The following is a 20,197-nucleotide window of genomic DNA, read 5'->3' as shown; positions in this document are numbered from 1 at the left end:
GATAATTGAATGTTAATTTCTCTACCATAAGCTGCCTCCAACGTTGTTTTAGAGAACCGCAGACCACGTGTATGGCGTCTTGTGGGCGAGTGGTTTGCTAATGTCAACGTTGTGAAAAAAGTGGCCCATGGTGGCGGTGGAGTTATGGTATGGGTAGGCATAAACTACAGACAACAAACACAATGACATTTTAAATCGATGGAAATTTGAATGCACAGAGATACCGTGACGAGATCCTGGAGGTCCATTGTCGTGCCATTCATCCGCCACCATCACCTCATGTTTCAGCATTATAATCAATTCAATCACCACCTTCCGGAGACACCTGAAACCCCACCTCTTTAAGGAATACCTGGGATAGGATAAAGTAATCCTTCTACCCCCCCCCCCCCCCCCGAAAGATTTAGATGCACTATTGTAAAGTGGTTGTTCCACTGGATATCTTAAGGTGAATGCACCAATTTGTAAGTCGCTCTGGATAAGAGCGTCTGCTAAATGACTTAAATGTAAATGTAATAATCCACGGCCCCATGTCGCAAGGATCTGTACACAATTCTTGAAAGCTGAAAATGTCCCAGTTCTTCCATGGCCTGCATACTCACCAGACATGTCACCCATTGAGCATGTTTGGGATGCTCTGGATCGACGTGTACGACAGAGTGTTCCAGTTCCTGCCAATATCCAGAAACTTCGCACAGCCATTGAAGAGGAGTGGGACAACATTCCACAGGCCACAATCAACAGCCTGTTCAACTATGCGAAGGAGATGTTTCGCACTGCATGAGGCAAATTATGCTCACACCAGATACTGACTAGTTTTCTGATCCACGCCCCTATCTGTTTTTTTAAAGGTATCGGTGACCAACAGATGTATACCTGTATTCCAAGTCATGTGAAATCCATAGATTAGGGCCTAATTTTTTACATTTAAATTGACTGATTTTCTTATATGAACTGTAACTCAAGTAACAATTTCAAAGATTTGACTGTTGCGTTTATATTTTTGTTCAGTATATAATCTGAAAAACACACATGACCAAAGCCAGAAGACAAACAGACCTTGTGTGGAGGAAATGTCTTGTACAGTACTAAGGGGTTGTCTGACTGGGGCCAATGTGGTGCTGTCTGTCTGTGGTGGCATCTGTCTGTCGTCACTCACGTTTCAGAATGTTCCTCTGCTCCAGTTCCTCAGTGCTGGGCCTCTGACTAAGTCGTCTGTGAGGGACAGAGGGAGAATGAAACGAGACAATACCTCAGTGATTTGGGAACAGGGGTGAGTTCCCCAAAAGCTTTGTAGCACTAAGATCATCTTAAGTCCCTTAGATGAAAGAGGATTTTAGTGCTACCAAGTTTTCGGAAATCTCACACCAGAACAGTTATTTCCGATGAAATACAATCTTAAATACACACAATGCATGTGTAGGCGTGTGTGTGTATATGACTCCATGGGTGTACTCTGTACCTCACTAGCTTGGAGTGAATCTGTTGCCGGAGTTCCTGCCTCTCGGTCTCAGAGGTGCGAGGCAGGATGTTCTTCTCCTCCAGCTCTCGCTTGCTGGGCCGGTTGCCCAGTTTGATGGCCAGGGTGTCCCTGCGGCGAATCTTACTGGCTAGGGAGCCTACAAAACCAATAATAATCCTGAAAATCTAGCTAGCCCCTTCCCCCAGCCTACGCCATGCAGGCTGCCCCCAGAGAGTCTTAAAATGGGCTGAGTCAGAGGACAAGAGTACGGCATTATAGGAATGTGTGCTGTGCAGTAAATATAAAATATAAGTCAAGAAGTACATATAAAACCACCAATAAAGAGTGTGGAAACACAATAAGTGAGATTGTTATCAAGGTTGTTTTCATTGTTTCTAGTCCTTCTTTCTAGTCTTTGTTTGTAGTCCTTTTTTTTGTTCTTGTTTCTAGTCCTTGTTTCTGGTGCACGAGTGGCTACGGACTAATTTGTTGCAAAGGCTGGACAGACAGATATTTAACACATGCGGACTGACTAAAAAGGCTAGAATACAATGAGCTTTAAGCTTCTACATCTGCAACGGATTCCTTACTTGTGGTATACTCGTCCTCCTCATCCTCGTCTTCGTCTCGGTAGAGGATGGGCCCATCTGAGTCGGAGTCGCTGACTGTGGACTGGTAGTCAGACTCCGTAGTGCTGTCTGGGATGACTGTAACCTCTGGGCTCTCCAGGTTAACACTGTGGAGCTTCTTCTCTCCAATCCCATTGGTAGGCCTGGAATCATATCATCAAAACCCTGATAAACCATTCTTACCGGTTTGATTTATCTTGTCTTCTGATTTATTTATCATGTCCATTGTTTTCCTTGTTGCATAATGGATAATGTCGATTTACAAACTCTAATGAAGGGTATATAGACCAAAAATGCTGGTGAAAACAGGCCTTTTCTTTCCCAACAGTCTTTTCCTCATGAATCTGGTATCATGCAAGTCATGTGAACTATCATCTTTCTAAATGGTTTAAGGCCTATAACACAGACAGAGCTCTGTGACTTACTGTCCCAATTCAAGTTATACCAGTTCAGCTCAGGGCTATGAAGGCCATTTATGACATCTATGCTGACTCAGACGTGTGTGTGAGAGAGAGACAACCATTTGCCACACCACCAAATGTTTAAATAGAGGGCTGAAATAGGTTACTCCCTATTACACAGCAGCCATTATGAATTATGACAACATTGAATCCAGGTAGCGGTAAATGGTAAACTAGGCTGCTGATGCTGCTAAAATATTTACATCATTTTCTGGGCTTTCAACTCAAGCTGTGTTCATCATCAGAACAGTACTTCGGCAATGAGGAGCCATTTAAGAATACAGCACATAGTAAAATGTGAAGGTTGAAAACTAAGAACAACAGCTTTTAGAATGCATACTGTGAGTGGTAGTGACTATAAGGTAGAGTATTGTACATTTATAGACTTTGACCTTTGTGTTGACCTACTGTTGAACACATGACCAAGTGCAATACCAGTGGGAAATAATCCAGTAAAGCAAAACCTATCAGAATTATGTTCCCACACAGGATAGCTTTTCACACTGCTGTGCCATCTTCTGCAGTACTGTGTGACTCCCAATGCTGACCATCTCAAGCTGCAAAACACTGAGAATGACGAACAACATTGCAGCCACAGTTGAAACTTTTCAAATCAATTTACACTACACGTGCAGTAAGAATTACACCATGTATTCAATGGAGTTTTCTAAAGCATACTGTTCTATTTTAGGAAGCATGATTGCGGTAAAGAGCTTTCCCACCAATGCCACCAGATTTCATTCTAAAGTTTCATGACAGCAATTATGATGTAAGACAACATTTTATTATCTTCAGTTTGGAGGAGACTTTTAATTCCAACCTGGGTCAAATATATAACTCAACTATTTTCAAATAGTTGATGTAACTGGCCTGGTTCAATGGAACAGTCCCAAAAGTGCAGAATTCAAGCTACATCAAGTGTACCTCACATATCTTAAATACTTGAAAGTGTGTTTGACCCAGGTCTTCCCATAGGGTTTTTCTGCACTAGAAGTCTATAGATCTGTGTTGCAGTATCGATACGTACCACTGACGTTTCTCTAACTCATGGTCTGCGTCCCCCGACTGTTGCCCACGGTCACCACCTCCATCTTCCCCAGTCCCCAGGGCTTCCTCCATGGAGCTCTCGCTATGAGACTCGGTGAAGAAAGTGTCCTCAGTGGCGTTGTTGACCAGAGGGGCCTTCTCCCCAGGGTCCTGAGGACTGGCTCCTGAGGCATTGTCTTTATCCATTCCAGTCAGAGAGGAGTCATCCTGAGCAGCAGGCCTGCCCTCTGGGCCAGAAGAGGGCTCCTCCTTGCACCCCTGGTTCCCATGCCCATCCCCAGTGCCCGGGACCCGCCTCTCTCCAGAAAGGCTGTCTTTCTCTGGGGAGGCCTTGGGAGCTCCAGAGAAGCTGGAAGGGTCAGTTACTAGTTGGAGGACGCGCTTGTTTGTCTTATCTGTCCCAGTTGGGTTGGCAGGCCTGTCCTTGGAGGTCTTTGTGGTACGCGGTGTGGACGATGAGGAGGATGAGGACTGGGCCGTGCTCTTGGATGTGCCTCCAGTTTTCTTAGGATGAGAGGATTTGGCTGAGAGGAGAGGAAACTTCATTAGATTTATGTTAAACACAAAAAAACGGTCTGATGTCCTGTTGCATTTTATGCGCTTTTGTTAGTGCATTCATGTCAAATGACCTGCCCAGGCACTAAAGACGAACATGAGCCTTTTGTCTAAGTCTGACACATTAACAGTCAATGATGCATTGTCCCTGACAAAAAACATACATTACTTCTATAGAATGTTGGTGGTCATGTGACAGAATAAGAAGAGTAAAATAATAATAATTATTTTGTTGGTGCTTATATTTGTCCTATTTCACACATGTACAAGTGTGTATTATAAGCATTCCTTTTTTTGCATATCCCAACTCTCCCTGAGACACCTTCATAGAGTGGGGTCATGGCCTGGGTCTAAGAGTCAAATATTATTAGTGGCTGTGAAAGAGGTCGTAATGTGGATAAGCCATTTGGCAGATATACAAAAGCTATTCAAAACCAAATAAACTACTGACACTCAACAAGAGAACAATGTGCACTCAAAATTATTATAGGCAGAGGATAACAATGGATATTAAACAGAAACAGAAATATCAACAGCCCAAAATCTGGCATTTCTTCTAAGAAACTCATAAAATACTAAGTTAGGCATGCCCATTACAATCAACACAATTGTCCCTGGGTAGTGCAGTTTACGCCGGTGGGGTCAAACAAGTCACATGCACGGACGCTGGCGCACCCACACACACACACACACACACACACACACACACACACACACACACACACACACACACACACACACACACACACACACACACACACACACACACACACACACACACACACACACACACACACACACGTCATGGCCACATCGCCCTGGGAAACCAAACGATCCATGAACCAGATAATCATGCACCAAAGACAAAAAAAGCAAGGGTTTTCAGAAACCCTCGGAGGCAGGCAGGCAGGCAGGCAGGCAGGCAGGCAGGCAGGCAGGCAGGCAGGCAGGGGAACAAAGATGGGACACACAGTACACAGCGTATCTTATTGTAGTGCTATGCTGTCTGAAAATGGAGAAGTCTCGGCAAGCAACTCTCTGTACACACTCTCCTCACTTCCTGTTTCACAACAAGAACAATTCAACTTTCAACTACTGTAAATCCCTAGCTTTCTAGTATGGACACTACCATTCAATCCTGAAGGGGAACAAGGAGGGATGGACTGATAGGCGGTGGGAGGCCTTTCACATGCGAAGACGGGTGCATTCTCCATGCCAATAGGGTTCTCTCTCCCAACCAACCAGTGCAACTGATACTCACCGTTCCCAATGTAATTGTTTCGAGGGTTTTGTTTGGGCGGCAGTGCGGAAGCTTGTTTGCCTGTGCTTTTGGGCAGCTTTTTAACACCAGCGGTCCCGTCCCTGCGCCCTGCTGTAGCCCCACCAGCTGATTTGGGAGGAGCGGTGGTGGGATGTTTTTTAGCCTCCCGCGTTCTGGCCTGGTTTCCTTTTGGAGTAGCTTTGATTTCATTCCTCACTAAGGGAGGTAGAGGAGGGGGGAGCAGAGCAACCTCTCCTGTAATTTACCAAACCCAGATGGAGGGAGTCAGGGAGAGACAAACACAAGGGTGGGACCATGTAGAAAAATGTGTCTAGCTAATAGTCGTAAAAGTCGGGAACGTAAAGTGGCTCCATCATGTGCATATCTAAGGTAGGAAGCGAAGTCTAACAGACATGACCTGACCTCCAACCTAATGTGTATTATAGTGATGGGAGAAGAATTTTAAAAAATGGATACAGTTACATATCGGGATATTATTTTAGATGATATATCGTATTGTTTTGACAATATCGCAATATTATGTATGCACTACTTGGCTGTACCGACACCAAAACTCCAGTATCTTGTTCTCCATCTTAGCACTCTTTTTCATCACTTTTATTTCCATGACTGATCAAAACTCGTTGCGCCCTGTATGATACAATGTATGTATGTAGTTTTATTTATTTTATTTCACCTTTATTTAACAAGGTAGGCTAAGATAAAGCAAAGCAGTGTGACACAAACAACAACACAGAGTTACACATGGAATAAACACAATATACAGTCAATAATACAGTAGAAAAAAAGTCCACATACAGTGTGTGCAAATGAGGTAGGATACCGGAGGTAAGGCAATAAATTGGCCATAGTAGCAAAATAATTACAATATAGCAATTAAACACTGGAGTGATAGATGTGCAGAAGATGAGTGTACAAGTAGAGATACTGGGGTGCAAAGGAGCAAAAATAAATGAAGTAGATAACAGTATGGGGATGAAGTAGTTGGATGGGATATTTACAGATGGGCTATGTACGGGTGCAGTGATCTGTGAACTGCTCTGACAGCTGGTGCTTAAAGCTAGTGAGGGAGATATGAGTCTCCAGCTTCAGTGATTTTTGCAGTTCGTTCCAGTCATTGGCAGCAGAGAACTGGAAGGAAAGGAGGCCAAAGGAGGAATTGGCTTTGGGGGTGACCAGTGAAATATACCTGCTGGAGCGCGTGCTACAGGTGGGTGGTGCTATGGTAACCAGTGAGCTGAGATAAGGCGGGGCTTTACCTAGCAAAGACTTATAGATGACCTGGAGCCAGTGGGTTTGGAAACTAATATGAAGCGAGGGCCAGCCAACGAGAGCATACAGTTTGCAGTGGTGGGTAGTATATGGGGCTTTGGTGACAAAACAGATGGCACAATGATAGACTGCATTCAATTTGCTGAGTAGAGTGTTGGAGGCTATTTTGTAAATGACAACGCCGAAGTCAAGGATCGGTAGGATAGTCAGTTTTACAAGGATATGTTTGGCAGCATGAGTGAAGGATGCTTTGTTGCGAAATAGGAAGCTGATTCTAGATTTAATTTTGGAATAGAAATGCTTAATATGAGTCTGGAAGGAGGGTTTACAGTCTAACCAGACACCTATGTATTATTTGTAGTTGTCCACATATTCTAAGTCAGAACCGTCCAGAATAGTGATGCTGGGCGGGCGGGCAGCGATCGGTTGAAGAGCATGCATTTAGTTTTACCTGCATTTAAGAGCAGTTGGAGGCCACGGAAGGAGAGTTATGGCAATGAAGCTCGTCTGGAGGTTAGTTAACAGTGTCCAAAGAAGGGACAGAAGTATACAGAATGGTGCCGTCTGCGTAGAGGTGGATCAGAGAGGTGGAACAGAGCATCCCAGAGTCACCTCTTCACTGTTGATGTTGAGACTGGTGATTTGTGGGTACTATTTAATGAAGCTGCCAGTTGAAGACTTGTGAGGTGTCTGTTTCTCAAACTAGACACTCTACTGTACTTGTCCTCTTGCTCAGTTGTGCACAGGGGCCTCACACTCCTCTTTCTATTCTGGTTAGAGCCAGTTTGCGCTGTTCTGTGAAGGGAGTAGTACACAGCGTTGTACGAGATCTTCAGTTTCTTGGCAATTTCTCGCATGAAATAGCCTTCATTTCTCAGAACAAGAATAGATTGACGAGTTTCAGAAGAAAGATCTTTGTTTCTGGACATTTTGAGCCTGTAATCGAACCCACAAATGGTGATGCTGCAGATACTCAACTAGTCTAAAGAAGGCCAGTTATATTGCTTCTTTAATCAGAACAGTTTTCAGCTGTGCTAACATAATTGCAAAAGTAGTATCTAATGATCAACTAACCTTTTAAAATGAGAAACTTGGATTAGCTAAAACAAAGTGCCATTGGAACACAGGAGTGACGGTTGCTGATAATGGGCCTCTGTACGCATATATACAGTTGAAGTCGGAAGATTACATACACCTTAGCCAAATACAGTTGAACTCAGTTTTTCATAATTCCTGACATTTAATCCTAGTAAAAATGCTCTGTCTTAGGTCAGTTAGGATCACCACTTTATTTTAGGAATGTGACATGTCAGAATAATAGTAGAGAGAATGATTTATTTCAGCTTTAATTTCTTTTGTCACATTTCCAGTGGGTCAGAAGTTTACATACACTCAATTAGTATTTGGTAGCATTGCCTTTAAATTGTTTAACTTGGGTCAAACATTTCGGGTAGCCTTCCACAAGCTTCCCACAATAAGTTGGGTGAATTTTGGCTCATTCCTCCTGACAGAGCTGGTGTAACTGAGTCAGGTTTGTAGGCCTCCTTGCTCGCACACACTTGTTCAGTTCTTCCCACAAATTTTCTATAGGATTGAGGTCAGGGCTTTGAGATGGCCACTCCAATACCATGACTTTGTTGTCCTTAAGCCATTTTGCCACAACTTTGGAAGTATGCTTGGGAATATTGTCCATTTGGAAGACCCATTTGCGACCAAGCTTTAACTTCCTTACTGATGTCTTGAAATGTTGCTTCAATATAGCCACATCATTTCCCTGCCTCATGATGCCATCTATTTTGTGAAGTGCACCAGTCCCTCCGGCAGCAAAGCACCCCCACAAAATTATGCTGCCACCCTCGTGCTTTACAGTTGGGATGGTGTTCTTCGGCTTGCAAGCATCCCCCTTTTTCCTCCAAACATAATGATGGTCACTACGGCCAAACAGTTCTATTTTTGTTTCATTAGAACAGAGGACATTTCTCCAAAAAGTACAATCTTTGTCCCCATGTGCAGTTGCAAACCATAGTCTGGCTGTATTATGGCGGTTTTGGAGCAGTAGCTTCTTCCTTGCTGAGCGGCCTTTCAGGTTATGTCGACATAGGACTCGTTTCACTGTGGATATAGATACTTTTGTACCCGTTTCCTCCAGCATCTTCACAAGGTCCTTTGCTGTTGTTCTGGGATTGATTTGCACTTTTCACACCAAAGTACGTTCATCTCTAGGAGACAGAACGCGTCTCCTTCCTGAGCGGTATGACGGCTGCGTGGTCCCATGGTGTTTATAGTTGCGTACTATTGTTTGTACAGATGAACGTGGTACCTTCAGGCATTTGGAAATTGCTCCCAAGAATGAACCAGACTTGTGGAGGTCTACAATTTTTTTATGAGGTCTTGGCTGATTTCTTTTGATTTTCCCATGATGTCAAGCAAAGAGACACTGAGTTTGAAGGTAGGCCTTGAAATACATCCACTTGTACACCTCCAATTGACTCAAATGATGTCAATTAGCCTGTCAGAAGCTTCTAAAGCCATGACATCATTTTCTGGAATTTTCCAAGCTGTTTAAAGGCACAGTCAATAATCTGTCTGTAAACAATTGTTTGAAAAATTACTTGTGTCATGCACAAAGTAGATGTGCTAACTGACTTGCCAAAACTATAGTTTGTTAACAAGAAATTTGTGGAGTGGTTGAAAAACGAGTTTTAATGACTCCAACCTAAGTGTATGCAAACTTCTGACTTCAACTGTATATATAAAATATATACAGTACCAGTCAAAAGTTTGGACACTCCTACTCATTCCAGGGTTTGTCTTTATATTTTCTACATTGTAGAATAATAGTGAAGACATCAAAACTATGAAATAACACATATGGAATCATGTAGTTACCAAAAAAGCTTTGCACACTCTTGGCATTCACTCAACCAGCTTCATGAGGTAGTCACCCAGAACCTGGAATGCCTTTCAATTAACAGGTGTGCCTTCTTAAATGTTATTTTATGGAATTTCTTTCCTTCTTAATGCGTTTCAGCCAATCAGTTGTGTTGTGACATGGTAAAGGTGGTATACAGAAGATAGCCCTATTTGGTAAAAGACCAAGTCCATATTATGGCAAGAACAGCTCAAATAAGCAAAGAGAAATGACAGTCCATCGTTACTTTAAGACATGAAGGTCAGTCAATCTGGAAAATGTCAATAACTTTTAAAGTTTCTTCAAGTGCAGTCGCAAAAACCATCAACTGCTATGATGAAACTGGCTCTCATGAGGACCACCACAGGAAAGAAAGCCCCAGAGTTACCTCTGCAGCAGAGGATAAGTTCATTAGAGTTACCTAGAGTTACCAGCCCAGAAATTGCAGCTCAAATAAATGCTTCACAGAGTTCAAGTAACAGACACATCTCAACATCAACTGTTCAGAGGAGACTGTGTGAATCAGGCCTTCATGGCCGAATTGCTGCAAAGTAACTACTACTAAAGGACACCAATAAGAAGAAGAGATTTGCTTGGGCCAAGAAACATGAACAATGGACATTAGACCGGTGTAAATCTGTCCTTTGGTCTTATGACTCCGAATTTGAGATTTTTGGTACCAACCGCCGTGTCTTTGTGAGACGCAGAGTAGGTGAACGGATGATCTTCGTACGTGTGGTTCCCACCGTGAAGCATGGAGGAGGTGTTATGATGGTGCTTTGCTGGTGACACAGTCAGTGATTTATTTAGAATTCAAGGCACACTTAACCAGCATGGCTACCACAGCATTCTGCAGCGATACACCATCCCATCTGGTTTGAGCTTTGTGGGACTATCATTTGTTTTCGACAGGACAATGACCCAACACACTTACAGGCTGTGTAAGGGCTATTTGACCAAGAAGGAGAGTGATGGAGTGCTGCATCAGATGACCTGGCCTCCACAATCACCCGACCTCAACCCAATTGAGATGGTTTGGGATGAGTTGGACCACAGAGTGAAGGAAAAACAACCAACAAGTGCTCAGCATATGTGGGAACTCCTTCAAGACTGTTAGTAAAGAATTTCAGTTTAAGCTGGTTAAGAGAATACCAAGAGTGTGAAAATCTGTCATCAAGGCAAAGGGTGGCTACTTTGAAGAATCTCAAATATAATATATATTTTGATTTGTTTAAACCTTTTTTGGTTACCACATGATTCCATATGTGCTATTTCATAGTTTTGATGTCTTCACTATTATTCTACACTGTAGAAAATAGTAAAAATAAAGGAAACCCTTGAATGAGTGGGTGTGTCCAAACTTTTGAATGGTACTGGTACTATATACCCAAAATATATGTACTGTATGTATGTACAGTATCCATCTATCTCGGAAGGGTTGGGGAAAAAAGCAGAAGACAAATATTCATCTAGTATGGACTAATAAAGTATATCTTATTATAGGATAATTTCGCTTTACATTCTTCTCATCTGAGCTATCACGACCAAGCTCCTGCTGCCTTCAATAATGCAACAGATTATTGCCAGGCAGAGCCCTCAGTGCCCGGGCACTTTAGATGAGGCATTGTCTGGGTATCTGCCCTGACAGGGCACCAAATGGCTCCATAATGAACTGAGGCCTCATTTGAATCAGTCTTCCTGACCCACACTGACCAGCTGAATGTGTTGTTGGAGAGAGATCTAGCTGGTCATCCCAGTTTGTCTTTGGTCAGCAGTATTAAGTTGGCAGCAGTGTTATTTTTTTTATTTAACCTTTATTTAACTAGGCAAGTCAGTTAAGAACAAATTCTTATTTACAATGACGGCCTAGGAACATTGGGATAACTGCCTTGTTCAGGGGCAGAATGACATATTTTTACCTTGTCAGCTTGGGGATTCGATCTAGCAACCTTTCGGTTACTGGCCCAACACTCTAACCACTAGGCTACCTGCCGCTCTAGCAGTAGATTGGCTTACTATTGATCTGAAGAGGCCAGAGCTCTGGCTCCAGTGGTTCTATAGAGTCCCACATTGTTATGGTCAGTAGAGTACTGAGGGCCTTTGATCATTGCAGAAGTGACAGCCTCCTTTTGTCTGCAGGGCTTAAGAATAGGGGATTTCTTTCGTTTCCCTATCTGACTGTCAAGGGGATTTAACATAGGTGTATCTGGATACGTTCTGCTGGAGTGTCAGGGGTTACCGCTAAAAGATCAACAGCGATGGAGAAGTGTTAATGGATATGGGATGGAAAAATTGAATTGAGGAACCCCCAAAACACTTAAAAAGCTTCAGATGGCAATACTCCTGCAGGTCTAAAAGGGTGATATTGACCATTAGTGGATGGGTTATTGCTCTGTTCAGACTCCTGCTTGGAGGTCAAAGCCAAAATAGGAAGCGCTAGTCGACACATTCAATTGGAGCTCACCGAATGGATTTAGACCATGCCATTTCATTTAGCTTTGGCCTGCTTGCAGACAAACATGTTAAAAGCATTCCAGTATACCTGCTTTGTCCTCAGCATTCTCCGACCCTTCTGTCTTCTCCTCCAAAGGTGTTTGCAGAGACTCCATGTCAACTTTGACCTCATCTGACCCCACACTAGGCGTTGCATGGCCATTTAGATTCTCAGAGTTCACTGGCTCCTCTGGTGCAAACGAAACATTTAAGAGTTAGCAGGGGGTGAGAATGGGGTACATTTTAGCTGACATTACCTGACATTTAACTGACAGCTATTTTACTACATCCATTAATTATACAGTACACACAAGGAATGTAAGAAGAGAGGCTTCCGTCTCGAGACATTTACCATTAGATTAGCTCCCCTAAGAACAAAATTAAATTTGTCTTCCTTGACGCAGATTTGAGGTAATGTTAAATTGGCGTTTAACAATGCGTGGGAGGGGACTACAGTACAGTGTACCAGGAGGACACAAACAACTTAAATGGAAGTGCAGTTTGGGCTTCTTCCACTCCCTGATGCCGTAGAGGGAAACGGGGTTTGGGGCGGGACTTCTACACAATACTATAATAAACAAATGGAACACTGTTAGATTTCATACATTTTCCCCGCCATAACTCACCTTGATCGGGAATGAGAACACCTCGTCTTATCAGCTCCTCTCGACTTTGCCTCGTGGAGATTTTCCTCTCCAGAACTATGGAGATGAGCATGGCAGAGTTGTTAATCATTGACCAGATGCAGTCATTAATTCTATGCCTATTGCAATGACAGGGGAGGATATTACCCACTGCACCCCCCCCACACACACTAAGTTAGGGATTAAATAAAAGCACAGGAACAATTACACAGAGGAATCAATTACAACAGATCATGTGAAAGATGGACAGCTTAGGGAAATGGTTCCATGTTGCAGTCGGGAAAGTAAGCCCATTAAATATGTAAATTATGATCCTCGAAGGCTTTCTGGAACTCCGATTCTCTATCATGTTTTTTTTATTTCACCTTTATTTAACCAGGTAGGCTAGTTGAGAACAAGTTCTCATTTACAACTGTGACCTGGCCGAGATAAAGCAAAGCAGTGCGACACAAACAACAACACAGAGTTACACATGGAATAAACATACAGTCAATAATACAGTAGAAAAAAAGTCTACATACAGTGTGTGCAAATGAGGTAGGATACCGGAGGTAAGGCAATAAATAGGCCATAGTAGCGAAATAATTACAATATAGCAATTAAACACTGGAGTGATAGATGTGCAGAAGATGAATGTGCAAGTAGAGATACTGGGTTGCAAAGGCGCAAAATAAATAAAATAAAAAACAGTATGGGGATGAGGTAGTTGGATGTTATATTTACAGATGGGATATGTACAGGTGCAGTGATCTGTGAGCTGCTCTGACAGCTGGTGCTTAAAGCTAGTGAGGGAGATATGAGTCTCCAGCTTCTGTGATTTTTGCAGTTCGTTCCAGTCATTGGCAGCAGAGAACTGGAAGGAAAGGCGGCTGAAGAAGGAATTGGCTTTGGGGGTGAACAGTGAGATATACCTGCTGGAGCGCGTGCTATGGGCGGGTGCTGCTATGGTGACCAGTGAGCTGAGATAAGGTGGGGCTTTACCTAGCAAAGACTTATAGATGACCTGGAGCCAGTGGGTTTGGCGACGAATATGAAGCAAGGGCCAGCCAATGAGAGCATACAGTTTGCAGTGGTGGGTAGTATATAGGGCTTTGGGGACAAAACGGATGGCACTGTGATAGACTGCATCCAATTTGCTGAGTAGAGTATTGGAGGCTATTTTGTAAATTACATCGTCGAAGTCAAGGATCGGTAGGATAGTCAGTTTTACGAGGGTATGTTTGGCAGCATGAGGGAAGGATGCTTTGTTGCAAAATAGGAAGCCGATTCTATATTTAATTTTGGATTGGAGATGCTTAATTTGAGTCTGGAAGGAGAATTTACAGTCATACCAGACACCTAGGTATTTGTAGTTGTCCACATATTCTAAGTCAGAGCCGTTCAGAGTAGTGAGGCTGGGCGGGCGGGCAGGTGTGGGCAGCGATCGGTTGAAGAGCATGCATTTAGTTTTACTTGCATTTAAGAGTATTTGGAGGCCACGGAAGGAGAGTTGTATGGCATTGAAGCTAGTCTGGAGGTTAGTTAACACAGTGTCCAAAGAAGGGCCAGAAGTATACAAAATGGTGTCGTCTGCGTAGAGGTGGATCAGAGAATCACCAGCAGCAAGAGTGACATCATTGATGTGTGCAGAGAAAAGAATCAGCCCGAGAATTGAACCCTGTGGCACCCATAGAGACTGCCAGAGGTCCGGACAACAGGACCTCCGATTTGACACACTGAACTCTGTCTGAGAAGTCGTTGGTGAACCAGGCGAGACAGTCATTTGAGAAACCAAGGCTGTTGAGTCTGCCGATATGAATGTGGTGATTGACAGAGTCGAAAGCCTTGGCCAGGTCAATGAATACGGCTGCACGGTATTGGCTCTTATCGATGGCGGATATGATATCGTTTAGGACCTTGAGCATGGCTGAGGGCTGAGGTGCACCCATGACCAGCTCGGAAACCAGATTGCATTGCGGAGAAGGTTCAATGGGATTCGAAATGGTCGGTGATCTGTTTGTTAACTTGGCTTTCGAAGACCTTAGAAAGGCAGGGTAGGATAGATATAGATCTGTAGCAGTTTTGGTCTAGAATGTCTCCCCCTTTAAAGAGGGGTATGACCGCGGCAGCTTTCCAATCTTTGGGGATCTCGGATGATACAAAAGAGGTTGAAAAAGCTAGTAATAGGGGTTGCAACAATTTCAGCGGATAATTTTACAAAGAGAGGGTCCAGATTGTCTAGCCCGACTGATTTGTAGGGGTCCAGATTTTGCAGCTCTTTCAGAACATCAGCTATCTGGATTTGGGTGAAAGAGAAATGGGGGAGGCTTTGTCAAGGTGCTGTGGGGGGTGCAGGGCTGTTGACCGGGGTAGGGGTATCCAGGTGGAAAGCATGGCCAGCCGTAAAAAAATGCTTATTGAAATTCTCAATTATCATGGATTTATTGGTGGTGACAGTGTTTCCTAGCCTCAGTGCAGTGGGCAGCTGGGAGGAGGTGCTCTTATTCTCCATGGACTTTACAGTGTCCCATAACTTTTTGGAGTTTGTGCTACAGGATACAAATTTCTGTTTTAAAAAGCTAGCCTTTGCTTTCCTAACTGACTGTGTATATTGGTTCCCAACTTCCCCGAAAAGTAGCATATCGCGGAGGCTATTCGATGCTAATGCAGAACGCCACAGGATGTTTTTGTGCTGGTCAAGGGCCGTCAGGTCTGGAGTGAACCAAGGGCTATATCTTTTTCCTGGTTCAAATTTTTTTAAATGGGGCATGCTTATTTAAGATGGTGAGTAAAGCACTTTAAAGAATAACCAGGCATCCTCTACTGTCGGAATGAGGTTAATTAGAAAGGCCTCCTTGCTGAAGTGTTTTAAGGAGCATTTGACAGTGATGAGGGGTGGTCGTTTGACCGCAGACCCATTACAGACGCAGGCAATGAGGCAGTGACCGCTGAGGTCCTGGTTGAAGACAGCAGAGGTATATTGAGAGGGAAGGTTGGTTAGGATGATATCTATGAGGGTGCCCGTGTTTACGGATTTGGGGTTGTACCTGGTAGGTTAATTGATCATTTGTGTGAGATTGAGGGCATCAAGCTTAGATTGGTAGGATGGCCGGGGTGTTAAGCATGTCCCAGTTTAGGTCACCTAATAGCACGACAGCACCTAACATCATTAATAGTACTTGCATGACAATCTCACAGTGAAGTGTTACATGAGCCTTTAGTTGAGATTGTGTTCAAGAGAATGGATTAGTACTAACTAGAGGCGGTCCAAGGTGAGATAAAAGGAGTAAACTGCATAGGACTAATACAATACCTGGTATGACTAGGGCTGTGGAGGACTTGACATTTTGTCAGATGGTTATTGTCATGCAAATGACTGCCAGTCTCACGGTAATTGACCTTTTAATTAACATAAAAACACGTTTAGCATCTCCAGGCCTCCACGCATAGGCCTACAAGCCACTGATGCGCGTCTTTGGAACATCTACATTTAAAAAAAAAAGAGTAGAATAAATCCATTTAATATACATCATCACACTAAATCCATTATTTTAGGCAGGTCTAAAGAAACATTATGATATGAAGAAAATGTATTTCAGAAGAACAGAATATGAGTTGTCCTACTGTATGTTATCTGGCTATGCGCCATGCCATAGGCTGTAGGCTTGTTCATTCAGCAGACAAGATATTGCTTATAAATCCTGTGCCATTATTTTATATTATATGATTTTATAGTAAGAAGTCTAATTGAACATAGCTGGATAAAATAGAAAATATATATTTTCCCATTCTGGAGTGAGTGTGCATATGAAGTGGCTATGTTGAGCGTAAGTGATCATTTGAAACAGGTCCTATATGCTAGATTTAGAGTTATTTGCCAACTTTAGTTGTGAATGATACAAACCTTAGAATGTATATGGGACTGCATGGTGCGACTATAGGCTATTGAAGATTTGAGAAAGCCCCAAAAAAAGCTTGCGCTCTGTTCCTTGCCTCAGGCTGCACACACTCTTCTCTCATCAAGTGACCATATTTCACCCATCAGACTATTCTAAATGTAATCTTGTCTTTACTAATATGTCAAAGTTGTTTTGATTTAGAATGGCCCATTATAAAATGGGCAAGAACTGGTGTAGGGGAAAAAAGACGTCATCCACATGCACTCGAATGGTGAACTGAGGCCGCTTTCCCGTAGCTTGTTTTTCAATCATGCAGGGTAGGCTACTCCGGTATTATAGTGGAGCATGTGCTTAATATGAGCAGCTGAAAACTAAATATAGTAGCAGCTGGGATCTTCCTCTTTTTAGTGGCAACCATCAAAACTCTGCTTTCACACTGGGCTCATAGTAACACCTATTTCACTCCGCGGTTTGAGGAGCACGCAGCCTCTCGCTGTGCGACAGGTTATATTCCGCCCAAACTCTGTATGCCATGGGCTGTCCAACCCTGTTCCAGCAGCTTCATTTGGGAAACAAAGTCAAATCTGTTAGGGAATATTGATAGTAACTTTTTTTTCGCAAGAAAACATTTCATTAAACTATTGACAGCCCCCCTCTCTGCACGCTCGAGAAAGGAGGGAAACGCACAGTGGTGAGATATTCTGTAGCTAGGGGTAATGTCAGTCTATTAATTATGAAAATATATTTTTTAAACGCCCTATTACTTGACAAATTTTTTTATTTTTATTAATCATCCCCTTAGAAAGTGCTGTCCATTTAGTTGTATTAGGCTTTGAAACAAGATTCACAACGGCCATGTTTTCCACTCAGTTTCAACCTGTTGTTGAACTTCTTTCTTCAAATTGATCGATCACAGTGAAGTGAGTTTTAAAAGCATGATACTGTTTTGATGATAAGTGTTTGATGTGATTTTTAATGGCATTTGCATTGATGTTAGAGTGGTTAGAGGGACAATAGAGCGCTGAGTACCAGGTCATTAGCGACCTGATGGTCGTTAGTGAGTTGGGTACTACCAACGCATGTCCAGAGTGCATAAAAGGAGATTACCGTGACTCAAAGGTCAAGTGGAATTTTACTGCGGTCATGACTCATAACTGCCGGTGTGGCGGTAATATGGTCACCGCAACAGTCCTAGGTATGACCATTCTTCAGTCCACACCAGAGGAGTATTCTCAGAACTGAAGCCTTTAGATAATGTAATCTGCTTACAACTTTAATTTAGGCCTAGTTCTTCTAGTTTTCCATAGGAAAAGTGACTGACTTGGAAGCATAAAGTTTCACTCATACTAGTTACACGAGAAGGTTGGATTTTATACCACCTTGCATGTGACAGATATTTCGATAGGCTGGCATAGACTGGGGATACACTGCTGACTATTGGCGGCCCAGATACAGCCATCCAACACTTTAGCCATGCAAGAGCGCAAAAAGCTGCTTTTGTTCAAATGAGATGCTCCCAGACAATCACTTCCACTGTAACACAGCTAATGGAGAGCATTTGTGTTCTAAAAACAATTATCACACCAAGAGTTGAACCTGAGAAGTCCTTTCCACTACCAGCCAACAGACCTGGGTTCAAATAGTATTGGTTTTCTTTCAAATAGCTGCATTTGATTGAGCTTGCCTGGCACAATGGAACAAATGGGTTAGAACCAACAATGTAAACCCCACCCAGACAGGCTCCATCAAATGGTAAAAGTATTTGAAAGAAAACAAAAATTATTTGAAGCCAGGTCTAGAATGACATGAAGAGCTCAACATGACTGCATATGATGATCAGATATCACTTAATTTAGTTCTGTGTTACATAGTACAGACAGTGGAGGATGCTTGAGAAATGAAACCCATGATCACACTTCTATTCTTTGGCAGCACTGAATTCATTTCAAACCTGCCCCTAGCCAGCCTATATTCTATCGCTCGAGATCTTTACATAAATGTAAATTGTCAATATCACAAGATTTACATTAGTTAGGGTACTCACACTATGTAGCTTGCCAAGAATTTTAGCGTCATGCAAAATACAAACCAATGGCTTTGTGTGTGTGGGGGGGGTAATTTCAGGGGATAGCAAATAGAACAAGTTTCATGTTAGCATGAAAACATATGGCATGGCAACAGCATAATAAAACAGTATGTGTCCAGGCTACTTCAGAAGTACCTTTGGATAGGTCCTGAAACTTGTCACTGGTTTTCTTCTTGCGCCATTTCCAGGGTTTGAAGATCTTCCCTATAGTGGAGAGCTTCCCCTTCTGCTTCAGTGGAGGAGTCTGGGTGCTGCCCAGCACAACATCACAGTTGGACAGAGATGCTGTTTCCAGTCCATCAACTGTGGGGAAATCACACAAGGACACACCTGATCAGGAAACTTACTTACTTAGCCCTGTTCATTCCTATGTGGAACATAGGGTTGCAAAACTACCAGTAATTTACAAAGTTATATAATTCTATAATTTTGGTAATTAACAGGTAATCTATGGTAACTTTGGTAATATATTTGAATTACAAATACATATTTATATCTGTGTACATATTGTCCATGAGTTTCTAGTAAATAGACCAAAGGTTCTAGGGAAAAGAGCCTAATTAATGAAAAAACATCTAATCAACAATGACATAATTTTCTATTAACTCTGCAACTAATACACTTTTTTTCACAACTGCCACCAGTTTGGCATCAAAACATTTACAAAAACATATTGACATAGTAAAATAAATACATAAATAAATATACTTGATATGTTATGAAAATTCCATAAAATCCTGAATGTTTTCGAAATTCCGGTAGTTTACTGGTAAACTTTGAAAGTTACCGGTAATCGACCCTCCATTTGCAACACTATGCTTTAAGAATTACTAAACACAACATGAGAAAGCGGATATTGCACAATGGTGAATTCACTTCAGTATGTGTCAGAAATAAACATGTACTTTCACATGACTTTAATTAGATTTCCTAGGCCAATCATTTTGTCAACAATTATCCCAACTTTGTTGCATTTAATAATTTCTCTTCTTTGCAAAACAAATCATAATCTCCATAGCAAAGCAAAATAGCAGATAAAACCTTTTGATAACCCACGTGCAGCCCTGTTTCACAGTGATTCATTTGTTGCTGTACTTGGCCTTAGCAACCAGATTCATGTCCTTCCCTAATCATTTCCTTTCCTGTTTGAAAGTAAGAAGCCAGGGGAATGGGAACAAGCTGGAATGCTAAGGCTGGAGGGGGAGGGAGAAGGTGTGGCGTTTCCTCATGCCTCACTTCTTAGGAATAGGGAGGTTCCATGGCCCATGGCTGCTGAATGTTTTCTCTGCATCCCATGGCTGCTGAATGTTTTCTCAATCCATCCATCCATCCATAAAACATTGCTACCACAGAGGATGGTAGAAGATTCTCCACCTACTTATTTGAAAAGATTAAGAAGTGGAATCATCGCCTCAACGATTAACAGTGGCGTCCCCCAAGGAACCGTCTTAGGCCCCATTCCTTTCCTAATCAGGAA

General features: G+C 42.6%; 1 protein-coding gene across 3 annotated transcripts in view; it reads right to left on the bottom strand.

Moving 5' to 3' along the window:
• phactr2 (phosphatase and actin regulator 2) overlaps nucleotides 1-20,197 on the bottom strand; it is a 52,046-nt gene that overhangs the window by 8,298 nt on the left and 23,551 nt on the right. Inside the window, exons 2-9 of one of the 3 annotated variants that reach the window (XM_029765138.1) lie at nucleotides 18,856-19,023; nucleotides 12,739-12,813; nucleotides 12,162-12,302; nucleotides 5,416-5,670; nucleotides 3,580-4,123; nucleotides 2,053-2,234; nucleotides 1,463-1,619; nucleotides 1,160-1,215 (exon numbers count right to left, since the gene is read on the bottom strand). In XM_029765138.1, coding sequence (XP_029620998.1) covers nucleotides 1,160-1,215; nucleotides 1,463-1,619; nucleotides 2,053-2,234; nucleotides 3,580-4,123; nucleotides 5,416-5,670; nucleotides 12,162-12,302; nucleotides 12,739-12,813; nucleotides 18,856-19,023 — 1,578 coding nt within the window. The remainder of the gene's footprint in view (nucleotides 1-1,159; nucleotides 1,216-1,462; nucleotides 1,620-2,052; nucleotides 2,235-3,579; nucleotides 4,124-5,415; nucleotides 5,671-12,161; nucleotides 12,303-12,738; nucleotides 12,814-18,855; nucleotides 19,024-20,197) is intronic. The other 2 variants (XM_029765140.1, XM_029765141.1) reach the window with 2 other exon arrangements.

This window comes from Salmo trutta, chromosome 10 (assembly GCF_901001165.1).
Source record: "Salmo trutta chromosome 10, fSalTru1.1, whole genome shotgun sequence".
NCBI classification, from domain to species: Eukaryota; Metazoa; Chordata; class Actinopteri; order Salmoniformes; family Salmonidae; genus Salmo; species Salmo trutta.
This window is presented reverse-complemented; position numbering and strand designations above follow the sequence as displayed.